The sequence below is a fragment of the Nymphaea colorata genome, chromosome 9 (genome assembly GCF_008831285.2).
Source record: "Nymphaea colorata isolate Beijing-Zhang1983 chromosome 9, ASM883128v2, whole genome shotgun sequence".
NCBI classification, from domain to species: domain Eukaryota; kingdom Viridiplantae; phylum Streptophyta; class Magnoliopsida; order Nymphaeales; family Nymphaeaceae; genus Nymphaea; species Nymphaea colorata.
Window position 1 is genome coordinate 13,095,523 of NC_045146.1, and position 14,098 is coordinate 13,109,620.

A 14,098-nucleotide genomic window follows, 5' to 3' on the forward strand; every position below is an offset into this window, starting at 1 on the left:
TATAATTAGTGCATTTTAGCTAAGTGTAGGTTCTGACCCATCTTTAATTGGTAGCTTGTGCCGGGGCAATTACTTTTGTGAGTGAGCAGGGAAGACCTATTGCCCGCCTGATAGAAAGACGAAGCTTCCATCTAACCCTTTGTTCCTATAAGGTACAAGACCTGCATCTGGTATTTCGAGGTGCCGCCCGAGCTGTATTTCAACTTATAAAGATAAGAAACTGAGTTCATTTATATACATTCGGCTTATAAACCTAAGATAAGTTGAACTGGTGATGCAAAAACAAGCAAACAACCGGGATTTGGATCTTGATGAAGCAATGCATCAATTATTTGTGCATCTTGATCTCGTATTTTGGATCTCTTCTAGGTGGTTGGTTCCTTAGAAAAGCTAACAAGCTTGGGAAACTACCACAATGGTTATAATGTTATCCCACGAGACAAATGAACGAATCTTACCAATATTTATCTCTTGAATTAAAAAAGAAAACCTGTGTGATCGAATCTATGAACACAAGGTAATGAAGAAAGAGCGGAGCACTAATCCAAGAATAAGAAATAATTAGGAAAAGAAGATGGATTTTTTTTTTCCCCACTTTTTTATCATGACAAGAAGAGTAGAGCGCGAGTAATTTGGTCGGCGTAATTTGTTTACCGGGAACATAATTTGGGCAAGTATTGGTTGTGCATTGGGCTGTCGATCTTGGTCTTCATAAGCCTGGACATCTGACTCTGCATCTCCTTGCATGCCTTCTCCAACTCCACCACCCTCCACTGCATGTTCTTCATCTTGTTCTTGAACTCTTCCTCCTCAGACGAGGCCCTCATCACGTTCTCTCTCAATGCCGGAGACCGATCCGAGAACTGAACCGAGCAAGGCGATGCCGGAAAATCAAACTCCTCCTGGGCCTGAACCTTTGATTGTTGAGAGGACAGAGCCTGGATGGCAATCCTAGGTGCGAACCTCTGATTCTTTGCCAGATCCTTGCATGCTCCCAGGGAGAGCTTCCCAAGGTCTAGAGCTCTACACAGTTTGGCTTGTTCTTTGGATGACAAGCCGGAGTGTGCCTAGGATCAATGCAGAACTTCAATTAGCTAGAAAGCTAATAACAGAGCTGAAATAACAAATGCACCTTACTTAAATACTTGAACTAATCGAATACCAATTAAAGGGCACACAGATGAGCATTGGGATTAGTCAGTCCTGCAAATCTTTCCGTATTGTCTTCTAATCTAAGTAGGTTTGGTTAAGTACCCAATTTTTTTCTTGTTCATATACAAGATTTTTTTCTGGATCCAGCTTGATTCAGCCACTCTGTTGCTTAAATTTACTTATCGTATTGTTCTTGTGAGTCTTGATGGTAGAGGCTCACTTTCTCCTTTTCCGTTGGATGAATGAATCAAGCAACTGAAGGGGAAAAGAAAAGAGAGGAAAATCTCAAAGTGAAGAGCATTATTTTATTTGTTTTGGTCTAACAATGCAGACTGCTATAAGAATTCCACTGGTTAGACTATGGGCTGTTATTCTGAAAGACAAAGACTGTACTGTATTGAGAAGACTGTAAAAGACAAAGAAGAATGAACGAACCACTGAGTTGGAACATTTCCGTTACTGATTAGAGCCACTGAGAGAGAGAGAGAGAGAGAGAGATCTACTAGCTTGTCTGTTAATTTCTGGCACAGGCTTGACCTAGCTAACAATGAAGTGACATGAGAAACCAGCTTCTTCCTTTTGGCAAGAGCCGCTAATCTAGTTATTTGGATTCTCTTGGCATCTAAAATTTTGACAGCAGAGGAGATGACCTTGGGAAAATATAGAGAATCAAATGATTTGTCATAAAAAATATACATAAGGAAAGATTACGAGATATAGGGTCACCATCAAGCTAATAGGGTGATATCTAAACTGTGACAAAATAAAAAAAAAAGTGGAGATCACATCAGTCTCGGACAAAAAATGTGGTGTTTTCGAAGAAGCGCCGGTATTTGCGACTTTGATTTAAATACGTCCAACGGTGCGATTGTTGAGCTTTAGATGGAAACAAACTTATAACCAACAGCGACCGCAATCGTATCTAGAACGGAAAGCACAAAAAGATGCCACCAAAAATTGAATTTAAAACTTATAACCCCACGCTGCATTGCTACGTTGGAAGCATTGGAAACAACAAAATGGTGTAAAAACTAAGAAAGATGCTGCTTTACCCTCCTGTGCCACAGCCACGCAGTAAAAAAGGTAACAGGAAGAAGAAGTTTAGAGAGAGAGAGAGAGCGAGGGGCAGAGACTACGGCAGTAAAAGAAAAGGAAAAGGAAGGTGAAAAAAAGCATGTATGGACAAGGAGATTATGATTTAAGAAACATGCATTTTGGAAACTATGGCAGGTCGCTCTGTGGAGGTTCAGCATGATGTAGATTGTACAGTACGAAGAAGAGGAAATGGCTGAATGAAATTTTGTCATGGCTTTCTTTTAACGCAAGATGGCACCCACCAATCATGAGTAAACAACAAATTTCAGTGACAATTTGTTGGACAATTTGGTGCATTTAAACAGGAGAAACTCTGTACTGCTTCTTCCACGATTGAAATCAGAAAAAAAAAAAAAGGAAGACAGAGGGTCCGACGGACGCAGAAGGATGTTCAAGAAATAAAGAACAAATGAGAACAGCCCCAGAAAAGGAAAAGGAAAAGTAAAAAGAGAACTCTGAACAGAGAAGATGGCTTACCTCAAGGTACATGTCAATGGCTCTGTACACCCCATCAGAGCAGTCTCTTGCTGTGCTCGGCAAGCACTCTGCAACAGCCAAGAACTTTGATACCTTCAGCCTCGAGTCAGGCGCAATCTCCATGAGATACTTGTCAATCAACTTCCCCACCCTCTTCATCCTCTCATCAGAAACCTCGCCGAACCCACCCGCAAAGACCTTTACCAACCTCAGAACAAGACTCACATCGTATATACCAGAACCGCCACCTGATCCTGAACCTCCTCCTCCTCTTGGAGTACACACCAGCAAGTCATCAAGTGAAGCCTGGTCCAGCAGGCCGCCAATGGTCCGTTCAATCTTGCTCCTGCATTCCTCACTCAGACCGAAGCAGGAGACGACTCTGAGAACCCTGAGCAGCCACCTGCAGGAGAAGCCACACCTGGACTCCATCTGAACCACACCATCCACCACTGCCTCTGCAATGCCACCATACTCCAGACTGGGCCCCCCACCACCGCCACTGCAACTCTGCCTGTACAATGCCCTCTTCAGATAATGAATCAGAAACTTGGTATTGGTGACGCTATCTATGCCATAGGCGGCCATGGACTTCGTGGTCTTCTCTATAATGTACGGGCTCAAGACTGTCAGGTCATCGAACCACCACGCTCTGCTGAAGGAAGGTTTGGTGGTGACGTCAAAGGAGCGTCGAGGGGTTTCAGGTGAGGAGGAGGAAGAGGAGGAACAGATGAGGTCGGAGTTGGCGCAGATCTTGGAGAGCAGAGAGTCGATGAGCTTCTGCAGCAGGCCAGAGGAGTCGGCCTGGGAGATGAATGGCTCCGAGCTTCTGAGTGCTGTCAGGATGTCGGTCCAGGTCCAGTAGAAGAGGCCCTGCAGGAAGACCTCCGTCCTCTGCAGCAGGTTGCAGCAAGAGATCTCCTCCGACATCTCGAGGAACAAGGCGGAGCAGTGGAGCAGGGAGACGTTTGTTGGAGATATACAGATTTTGCCGTCGCTGTAGCAGAATCTTGAGGCGAGTTCGAAGCCGTCCGGGCCGCCGGGGAATCCATCAAGATGTAGTTCTCTGATGGTGGCGGCGTCGGGTGCATCTTTCCTTTGGCTAATTAGTGAGTTCTTCACTTTGCCCGAAAACGATGAAATGGTGCTCTGCGAGACACGAACGAAAAATGATCGAAAACTTATTTTCCTTTCAAAACTCCATGAAACTGAAACAAGTACTGGTCACAATAACGCATCAAGTAGTTGTTGGGATGTAGCTCTTTCTCTGAGAAATTATTCAGAACACAGAACAACACTACTTCAAGCAACATTATAAGGAGAGGGGTCGTCATTCATTCTTTACATAGATATTGGCAGTTGAGATTTACCTGCCAACTCTTTCCATAAGAAGGTATAAAGAATTCTTGATCAACAACACTGACAAGAGAGATATGGTTCGCAGAGAATTTTCTTTTCTTTCTTACCTGGTTCAGATAGAAGGTGTGCAGGCCGTTGACATGGATCTGCAGATCGCAAATGCCTTCTGGCATTGTTTGTTAGCATCAACGTCGGGGAGGCAAGAAAGAAGAAAAGCCCAAGAAGAAAAAGATGAACAAGAAGGAGAGAGAGAAGAGTGGTGAAAAGGAAGGGAGAGGACAGAGAAGGCGCGCGCGTTACAGAAACTGATCACTTTGGACTTCTCTGAGCTTCTTTTGAAATAACAAACTGCATCGATTGAGGGGAAGGATGATAGCTGCCAATTTCTTGAGTCTGAAAGTCAATGCTGGATTTTGGCATTCCTTTCTTTTGTCGCCTTATAATTGCAATTGCAAGCTTTGGAGGTACACGCACCGCAAAACTCCCTCTCGACCCCCACGTGATTGGTTGGTTAAAAAAGACTCGGCAGATCATCAACGGAACGGAGGAATATATCATGAGAGAATCATTCACTTCAGAGGCTTCTCATAATTTTTTGTTTATTTGCAGATGTCTGCTTGATTTTGACATGTTTACCAAATGATCCCACATTCTGAATTTTTTTTCAGAAGAGCTCCTAGTCCAGTAGTCCTTTCATCCACCACTATCTAAAAAAAGATGAGGACTTGGTCGATTAGTTGGAAAAAGATGTTTTATCTTTAACAGCATCTCAACAGTAAGCTAGTAACCCGTGAGTTCTTCATTTAATAAAGTCCTTTTCATCGAAACCAACTGCAAGACTGCAGTCTCTGTCTGCAAGATGTCAACAGTTAACAGATTTTATCTTTAATGCACACACATGACCTTATAAGGTTAGAAAACTTGCATGGTTGATCCTCATAAGGCGTGGTTTATACATTAAAGATTCATGCATGTTTTTGACCATGTGAGACCTTAGGTTATTCAGGCAGGCACAGAGATTGCATGTCTGCAGCTAGGCTTTTAAAGGGCACTGTAATAATCTTTACAAGTCCTATTTTATATATATATATATATTGTTCAAATCAAACCACATGTGAATAGATAGATCCGTTCGCTACTTACACTGGACGGAAGAAACACAGAAGACAAACAGCCACGTCCAAAGGAGAAAGAGGAAATTTTTCCTGGGAGTCTATAGTCTATCTATAATCACAAAAATATCTTGGATTTCATCAAAGCTCCTAATACAAGCCACACTTTTGCTGAAAACTTACAAACTAAAGCTGCTCCTCGAGTGGCATCGCTGAACTTCTAAATTTTCAGTTCAGAACGAGTAAATACATTTGAGCTTAAAAGGGACGATGAAAATCAGAAGATGCTGAGATGCTCCATTTAATATTCTCCAAACATTCCATCCCCTGCATGTTAGGTCAAAAGGATTTTGGCCTTACTATTCTATTCACCTATCTTTTTCATGGTGTTATTTTCCAAGATGAGTAAGAAATTAACAACCCACCATTCAAGACAAAAGATCCGAAGGGTCCCTCTCTATTACTCTTGCTTTTGGAGTCTTAGACTGAATCGGCGACCTGGGTGAGGTATGGCATACCTTTCATGAGGTGTTGCGATCTCACCGTTTGTGGGCTTAGGATAGTATTTGTGAGCTTAGGAGAGTAGCACCCATGACAATCGAACTAATGGTATGCCGTCTGCCCAACCTGCTATGCTATCTCCTGATGCACCTTTTAGAGTACTATCTTCAATAGTTTGATGTTGATAGTCAAGCTCACTCTTAAAAGGAAAATAAAAAAGCAGTGAGAATTAATTTTCAAAAAACTAGACTCATTTTTAAGATTGTAACACAATATTTAGCCTTTAATAAAAATTCTTAAGATTAATATATATATATATATATATATATGGAGAGAAGAGATTAGAGTGATGCGGATTTATTACTGGTCAAAATGCAGCTTTCAGAAGTCATTCTGAAATAAATTTTGTGTATGCAAACTGGACAAGACAACCGCGTAAAGTATTAACAGGAAAAGGACAAGAGCGTGTAGTTTTTGGTTTTTGTAATGTTTTGAATGTTTTTATCCCTTGCCATTTTCCAAGCAAACAGAATATATCTCTCTCCCCCCTTTCCCTCCCTTACCCTCGTGAAGCATTGGAAATATTTATCGGGGATTTAAGAAATAGGATATAATCTTCTAGTTCTGATGAGAGAGAAAAAGATCTTGGATCGGGTCAGACCGTAACCCGAATCCCCTTCATGGAACCTCAACTTTCCTTTGCATCACTTCATCTCTTACTTTGGTTCCATGTAAGTTTCCTTGGTTCCCTTACTATACTTCTTGGAAAAAGCTAAAGTAATTTCCCAACATATCTCTAGCTAAAAATGGACAACACAAATATATTTATTTTCCACTTGTAAGAATGGTACAAAAAATAACGTGAATTTCAAGGCCGTGGAGTTAGGCAACTCTAAGTTGATGCTGACAAAGTTCTTTCCAAGTAATTGACGAAGAAGACAAAGTGTGATTATCTGCTGGACAATTATCAAGTTTGGGGCTGTTGTTAATTATGTGTACCGAATTCACAAATATTTTATTACAAGTGGCTTACATTAGCGCTTTTGGGGGCAGTTTAGTCTTTTTCTTTTAGGTAGGTAACTGGAGAGAGAGAGATGTGTTTGATGCATCGGATTCTTTAGCTTCTAAGGATTTGAAACCCAATTCCCAAGTCCATCTTTTGTTTTGAAGCAGTGTTTCCTTTAGAGAAAAAAAAGTGCAAGATCCAGCAAGGGCCCATCAAGTTTGAAGATGGATCTGAAGACCAATTCATTTGTGATATCTGGATCCATTTGGATTTGACAAGCTGTTGATTCCCAGTTTGCTTGCAGAATAGTGGAACAAATCCATGACTAGAACAGCTGTACACCTATCATCTAAATTCGGATCAGAAATAAAATCTGAAACCTTGTCCTCTCGGAACTTCAACTCAGATCCAGCAAGGGCCCACGTAGTTGGATCCAGAATGATGGTATCCAAACCAAATCCAAGATCTTAAAAGGGCAACAGGAAAAGTGGATCGTTTACTAGCAGAGTCAAAAGAAATCTGCAGCATAGACGATATAAGCCCCGCTCTCTTTCAGGGTGGAGGCTAATAAATTTTAAATTTTTAAGGCGCATCATTATTTAAATGAAAAAAATTATCCTCAAGTATTAACACAAAAACAAATACGGGTCAGTGTGGGCAATTGCCCTCATATTGCCTGCACATGCCTCCGCCCTGATCTCATTGCACAAAATTTACAACTGGGATCCTTTCTCAAGTGCAGATCACATTCCACAGTATCTTTTCTCTGCATCTGAAAATGAAGAAAAGGGAAAAGCCAATGTGGGCTCGGCTTTTATGTGATGTCCCTGTCGTTGTTATCATCATCACGAAGCGCTGCTTCGTGTACATGGAGCAGCCATACAAGATGAACTTGCTATCTCCAAGTCCAGTCCCAATCAACCACATGGGTCTGTTTAAGGGTTATTTTCCGCAGGATGTGGGCAAGGTTTCACAGACTGTTGTTGCCAACTTGGGGCATGCTTTCACGGACAGGGCTGTCAATTGGCTGGAGCTCTCACCCAGCCGTGGAGTTTGGACAAGATCCGAAGCGAAGCATGCAGTCAGAGTGGAAGCTGTGCGTCTGAATCCATGGTCAGTGATGATCAGTAAAAATTGTGTCTGGATTGGTGTGGAAAAGCATGAATTCAGTAAACAAGTTGGTGGGCTCTTTTGACCTGAGGATAGCATGAACACAGTTGCTTTTCTTAGGGAGAATTTGTCGAACTGTAAAATCCATCTATTTTACTTCCCATTTGTAGCTAATTTGTCCAAATAACAGTACATTTGAAACTGCATCTCATGGATATGTTAGATCATGAAACATAAAGATATCAGCCAAAGAAATCGTGTTTTTGTAACACTGGCACGCATGCATTAATCATCAGAGCACAATGTAGAATAGAATGCGATACTTCATGAATGTAAAGGGCGTTTGATAACAGGAAGTCCAACAAGGTTTCAACCCTAAATCTTTGGGACAGATTTATAGAATAACGTATTAGAATTCCAAGAAGCCAACCTCTAATGATCTGTTAGATCCCATGTAAACAAGTATCTCACAGTACATTGAAGCGGGTTCCATCTTGCTGGGTGCCGGCAAGGAAGTGGCAGGTTGCAGGACAGAGGTTGGAATGTGCAGAGCGGACTTTGAGCGATGTCTCCGACAACAGCAGGGTTTGTTTTTGTGTTCTAGAGTTAACGTTGTCCATGCAACGTCTCAGTTCCTGGAAATAAGGGTGAGTACATGGATATTCCAGATCCGGTGAAGAAGGGAGCGAGAAGATTTACACCTTCAAGATTGGCATCGCTAAGGGCCTATAGAAGGAGACTGCAAGCGCTCTTTGCATACAGGAAGAATCCTGCATGGATCTTTGTTAGAAAGACAGGCCACTAGATAGGCATCCTGTGAAAGAACCTTTGTATATAAGTAGATTTTTGTACGGCTTCCTGCCAAATTTACATGTTTCTTTTTATTAACCCAAGTCTAGGGGTCTGCCAGCCCTAGTCCATCCTCCCAAAGAAAAGAAGTCACAAAAACAATAACCAAGATCCAACAAAAAGCAGCACAGTCGATCCGTCATACCACTCTTAAGCTCCCATAGTGGGACCAGCTCTCGAATATACTAAAATAATATCACATACAGACGCACATACATCTATTATGTGATAAAACAGACGGCAAGCCAAAATATTTTGTGATCTTACTGTTGAAAGAAAGTTACCTTTGTATTTGTCCAATAGTTCTTGTCTAACTTGGTGTTTGCTCAAGCATCTCATTATTTCTTCGACTAGGAAGCAATTTTGAGTGCATAGGTAACTCATCCGTGAAGAAGATGAGTCTGCATATGCACACGAGCCTTTCAAACTTTGGTATACAAATCCGAACATCTTTACTTTTCCTGGTTTTGACTCATGGATTGCATGAAATGTAAAGATTAAACCACCAGAAACAAATATACGAGCAAACACATTTGCGCAAGATGAGGAGACTAAACAATTAGCTTCACTTGCATTTCCTATAACAGTCCTGGAACAAGAAATCTTCCCTTAGACTGCAATAAGAATCAAAGAAACAATAATCATTCCCAAGAAAAAATAGCTTACAAAATTCATGCCTAAAGAAAGTTCATTGGTATGGAACAGTGTAATTTCCTCCTCCTTTCCTCCCACTCCACGTGCTTCTTCTTCAAAAATTGATATTTTCCATACTCAGAAGTCAGAACAGCAGGACATAGTAATTAACTAAGGCACAGACATTTATAAAGATGACCAATGCGGCACCTGCTCTTTCCATACTTATAGGAACATAAGACATAGTAAATCAACTAATGTACAGGCATTTACAAAGATAATCCAATGTGTCCAATGTTAGAGCCTCAACTTCAATCTTACAAGCCAAAAGTGGAAAATCCCACCCGATAACATCCTCTCATCAAGACTCAGTCATGGACATTTGCAAGTCAAGACACATTAGCAGCAGACGTCTTTGCTTGAAGCTTGGCAATCCGTGCCTGTATATATCATCATTGACAAAAATACAGAAATCTAAGTAAATCTGAATAAATAAAAGTGAAAAATCTGATTCACTAAGTGCCGAACAGATCCGCATACCGCAGAACTAACCAAACCTAGTTAAGATGCATAGCTCTTTCCCTGGAAGAAGAATGGAGATCTTGTGTGCAAGAATTTTTTTCATTTTCTAACAAACATTTCCAAGAAATTTCCACCTCAAGTACCAAACTCAATTCCAAGCAAACTTTTATGGTTTTGAATGACAGAATGGGACCGTAAGTACTAAAATGCCTATGATTTCGAAAAAAAAATAAATGTTTCTATAAGGTTAAACACTTCGAATATCCAAAACATGGGAACAAAGCTGCAAGTTACCTTATAAGATTTTGAACGACGAATTGATGGGTCAATTTGCAAAGCAGTTGAATATGCTTTTGCAGCTGCATCATATTCTTCCATTGCAAAGAAAACATCACCTTGGCAAATGTAAGCCTGCAAATGAAAAGCACCTTTTTTTCATTCAACATTATGCTTTACAAAGATGTAGTTTTCTGCCACCAACACTTTCATAATTGACAACCTCATCTCATCTGATAACAGAATTTTTTTAGATTTCCCATTTTCAAAGTAGAAATTATTTCCTCAGAAGAGCTCTGCATTCCAAAAATTTTGCAACCAAAACAAAAGGCAAAGACATAATAAGACAAAAGATGGTATATATGGTACATGGAAGATGCCAGAGATAAGGCAGACACACCATGTGACACGCTATGTTATGTGAAAGGCTATTCTAATCTTTTATGATATTTAAATAATAAAAAGTTGTGTAAATTAAATAATAGCCAGCACATTTAACTTGTAAAAGTATAGTGTGCAGCTGTGCGGCAATAAAAATTTACTTACGCTAGAAATTTACAAGAAACAAATCTCAAGATTTGAGATATTTACAAATAAACCATTTGAAAATTAAACACATAGCTGTCTCACATTTATGTCCAATTCTCAAACCAGCACATCTGTTAACTAATGTTTAGATAACTCACCTTTGGCTTGGTTTAGGCATAAAATGATTGTTCTATCATTCACGTGCCCATTCACAAAAATAATATATTTTGAGCCTCTACCTCTCTTTTGTAGCTGAGAACATGGCAGGCAGTGATGAGGATTTTGGGTCAGTTAATGGGGAAGCAAGTGATTAATGCGAGTACTCAAAGAAAAAGAAAGACTTTCCCATTTCCTTAAGAAAAAAAAGAAAGAGGAGCTTGTTATGCCCTCTTCTTCATGAACCAGAGAGAGCCACTTGTCATTCTCTCCTCCTTTTGTAAGAGAGGGAGAGAGAAATGTGAAAATAAACCTTAAATCTCAAAAATCCAAATCTTTTCAGGGTAAAAAAAAAATATATTTTTGACTCTGACCTAGCAATTTCTGTCGTGCATTGCCTTTAGAGTGTCTGTTTGTGAGTTATTTTATGAACCCAATGGCTTTTTCAAAAGTTGAAAAGCTGTTCAAAAATACATCAAACCTTAGGTGGGTTTCTGCAAACTGCTAAAAAGATTGTGCATACCTTGTATTCATATTTCATACCAAACCCACATCCATGTGCATATTAAATGAGCAAAGAAACATCTCAAAGAGCATGAAGCTGCAATGATCAGAAACATTGGCATCGCATTCATAACTTAACAGTAGTTTTTTATCTGTATCTTTTATATTATTCAGGACAAAATAAATGGGTCATCTGATGCCCCTCACACTAGATATCAAAAGGAATGGGTTTCTCTGCTTTTTTTTTCCCCGTCGTTGCCTACATATTTCTCAAAGAACTTATGACATGTCCTACTATGTGGAAATGACTCAATTATGATACTGACCTACAAAGTTTTGGGGAAAACCAATATAGCCTTCTATAAATATTGGCAACATCCTAGTAGCTTGAAAATTGTAAACACCCAATATACAACTTTATATCATGCTGAGGACATAAAGTGATAAAACAAGCGCTCTTATAGAACTGGAAACGTGAAATGTATGCAGTCCTTTTGAAAGACCATACAAAAAAATCAGGAAAAGGTAAGAGTATGCCATCAAAGCAAGCATCTCATAGGAAAAGTTACCTGAGGGTAGTCTGGAGCAATTTTTGAAGCTTCAATGGCATCTTGGAGAGCACCAGAATGGTCACCCATACCTAACTGTGCAGCAGACCTTGGAGAAGAAGGAAAAACCCAAACATGCGTCACATGATTACAGTGCAGATCGATTTCAGAGACCTAATGTTTACTAATCCTAGGTGCATCAAAGTGATCCACAAATTAAGACATTGCCCAAAATTGAACATAAGCAATTAGAAGTATATGCAAAAATTTCTTCAACAAAGCAGTAGGTGCCCATTTAAGTTCATCTAGAGCTCTTCTTGAGGTTGCAAACTCTGTCTTTGCCAGCAACCTATGGCGATTGCATGTACATTTTCCTCAAGGTTTTCATCCAATAGTGCATTTCTTACTCTCTCTGGCTACATATTTCAATACGTGGTTACTCCAACTACCAATAATATCCGGCTTATGATCAGTTCAACTATAGGTACTAGAGCCTCTACCGAAAACCAATAATTCACCATATCTTTCAGTTACAAACTTAGTTAAGAACTCCGAGTCCCAATTACTCCACTCACATCCATTGGCAGCATATAGAACATGAATTGGCCTTCTAAGGTATATGATAATATGAATGAATGAGCGTGATCGTCCTGCCAAAAAGTACTATCTATAACATGGTATGTGACATTTATCCTAAAAGTGTACCTACTTCTTCAACTTCAACTATGGCTGGAATCCATTCTCATTTAAATGCAACCGTAAGATTTCGGCTCAGTACAGAAACAAGGAGAAGCAACAAGCTTGATGGCTCTCGGAAATTGATTCATGCAACCAATAAGCGAGTTAGAGAGGACGAGTGCCTCATTGAACCTGACACACTTGGCTCCCACTGTTTAGGAAGAAAAGAAAAACGACATTGAAGTGTTTTAACTAAAAGAGGATAAGTTACAGCAAACCTGGCTTTATAGATAAACTGCATACCTCCAGCCGGTTTAAGATCAACAGCCTGCAACACAAAGAACAAAACATTAGAGTCACTTGTCAGAAAAGTTCAAATAATTTGTTTCCTATTGGAAACAAATACATTAATAGATAGAGATAAGACAAATGTTACAAGATCAATCAGTACAAGTTCCAGGGTAAAAATTGCACATTTTCGAAGAGGGAAGATTTTTTATGTCCAAGGATTTGGAAATAATCACTTTACAAAGATGAAGAACTTAAACAAGAATGGGGAGAGAGAGAGCTGCAGAAATGCTTCAATATCGACCTAGGGACAACTTGGAAAGGAAGAACCCGACCTGGTTTAGCAGGGCGATGGCCCCGGCTAAATTCCCACTGTCCATCTCGCCCTCTGCTCTCTTCCTGAGGGCTAGCGCCTCCAGGCCCGCCGCCGGGTTGGAGAAGCCGCAATATGCCGTTAGGAGGTCAGCGACCCGGGACGCGGTGGAGCAGTGACGGATTACCACCTCGTCGGGGAGGATCGCCACGTTCGGGCCCGAGCCGCAGAGCCCGAGGCACCCGCAGGACACCACGGACATGCCCGGGGGCGCGAGCGCCTCCAGCAGGGCCAGCGTCTCCCTCGACCCGCTCCGGCTGCATGTCCTGTTCACGCACACCCGTACTTCCTTGGCCTCCGAGACCACCTCCGTCACTCGCGAGTGTCTCGGTCGGACGGAACCGGCGAACAAAGGGGCCGGGACGTCCTCGGCGGATGGAGGAGGAGGAAGGGTGGCGTTCGCGGTAAGAGTATGTCCGCTCGAGCCATTCTCTTCGTAGCATCGAATCCTCCACTGCACTTGGCGCGAGCAGAGGGAAGAGAGCGCTTTCTTGTCTATGGTGAGGAATCACCGGAATATTCGCATCATTCGCCGATTGATTAAGGCGGCCTCTCCGATGTTCTAAAAACCGGTTCGGATCCTGAATCGGAATTATACAAGTTGGATCTCAGAAATGGAGAAACAATTAAACGTTTCTAGGAAATGAAGAAACATTTAAACAATTTAAAAAAAATCATTTATCTTATATGTAAAATTAAAAAAAATTATTACCGTTAAAATTTTGAATATATAATTTGGCCCCTCATAAAAAAATTTTGACTCCTTCTATGCTATTTGTGGGACAAAAAATGAGAGAGACCTCCAATCAGCTGTTGTTAGTTGATTGAAATTTAAAAAATTATTGCTAAAAATCAGATCTCACCATCTAATTATAATTAAAACAATTCCTAACTCAAGCTGCAATGACTTCAAAACAGGTGATATGTGGCA

At 40.7% G+C, this 14,098-nt stretch overlaps 2 protein-coding genes across 2 annotated transcripts; both read right to left on the reverse strand.

The window, feature by feature from the left end:
• Window positions 1-540: 540 nt before the first annotated feature.
• Window positions 541-4,660, reverse strand: LOC116261543 (BTB/POZ domain-containing protein At3g19850). Its single transcript, XM_031640360.2, has 3 exons — window positions 4,191-4,660; window positions 2,725-3,873; window positions 541-1,067 (listed from the first exon to the last, which is right to left on the reverse strand). Exons 1-3 carry the CDS (start codon window positions 4,254-4,256, stop codon window positions 651-653), a joined length of 1,632 nt encoding a protein of 543 aa, XP_031496220.1. The 5' UTR covers window positions 4,257-4,660; the 3' UTR covers window positions 541-650.
• A 4,819-nt stretch (window positions 4,661-9,479) lies between these two features.
• LOC116260591 (uncharacterized) lies at window positions 9,480-13,675 on the reverse strand (the record flags this gene model as incomplete). The annotated part of the gene is made up of 5 exons (XM_031639044.2): window positions 9,480-9,734; window positions 10,111-10,227; window positions 11,850-11,937; window positions 12,785-12,834; window positions 13,130-13,675. Coding segments are annotated over 5 exons (852 nt in total), but the record flags the coding sequence as incomplete, so codon positions are not given.
• Between the last annotated feature and the right edge of the window lie 423 nt (window positions 13,676-14,098).

Bases quoted from the DNA above. Each gene is read 5' to 3' on its own strand.
- LOC116261543 (XM_031640360.2), bottom strand. From the start codon at position 4,256: ATGCCAGAAGGCATTTGCGATCTGCAGATCCATGTCAACGGCCTGCAC. The intron at 3,874-4,190 runs GTAAGAAAGAAA...CGTGTCTCGCAG, and splicing joins ACACCTTCTATCTGAACCAG to AGCACCATTTCATCGTTTTC. The intron at 1,068-2,724 runs GTAAGCCATCTT...CATTGATCCTAG, and splicing joins CCATTGACATGTACCTTGAG to GCACACTCCGGCTTGTCATC.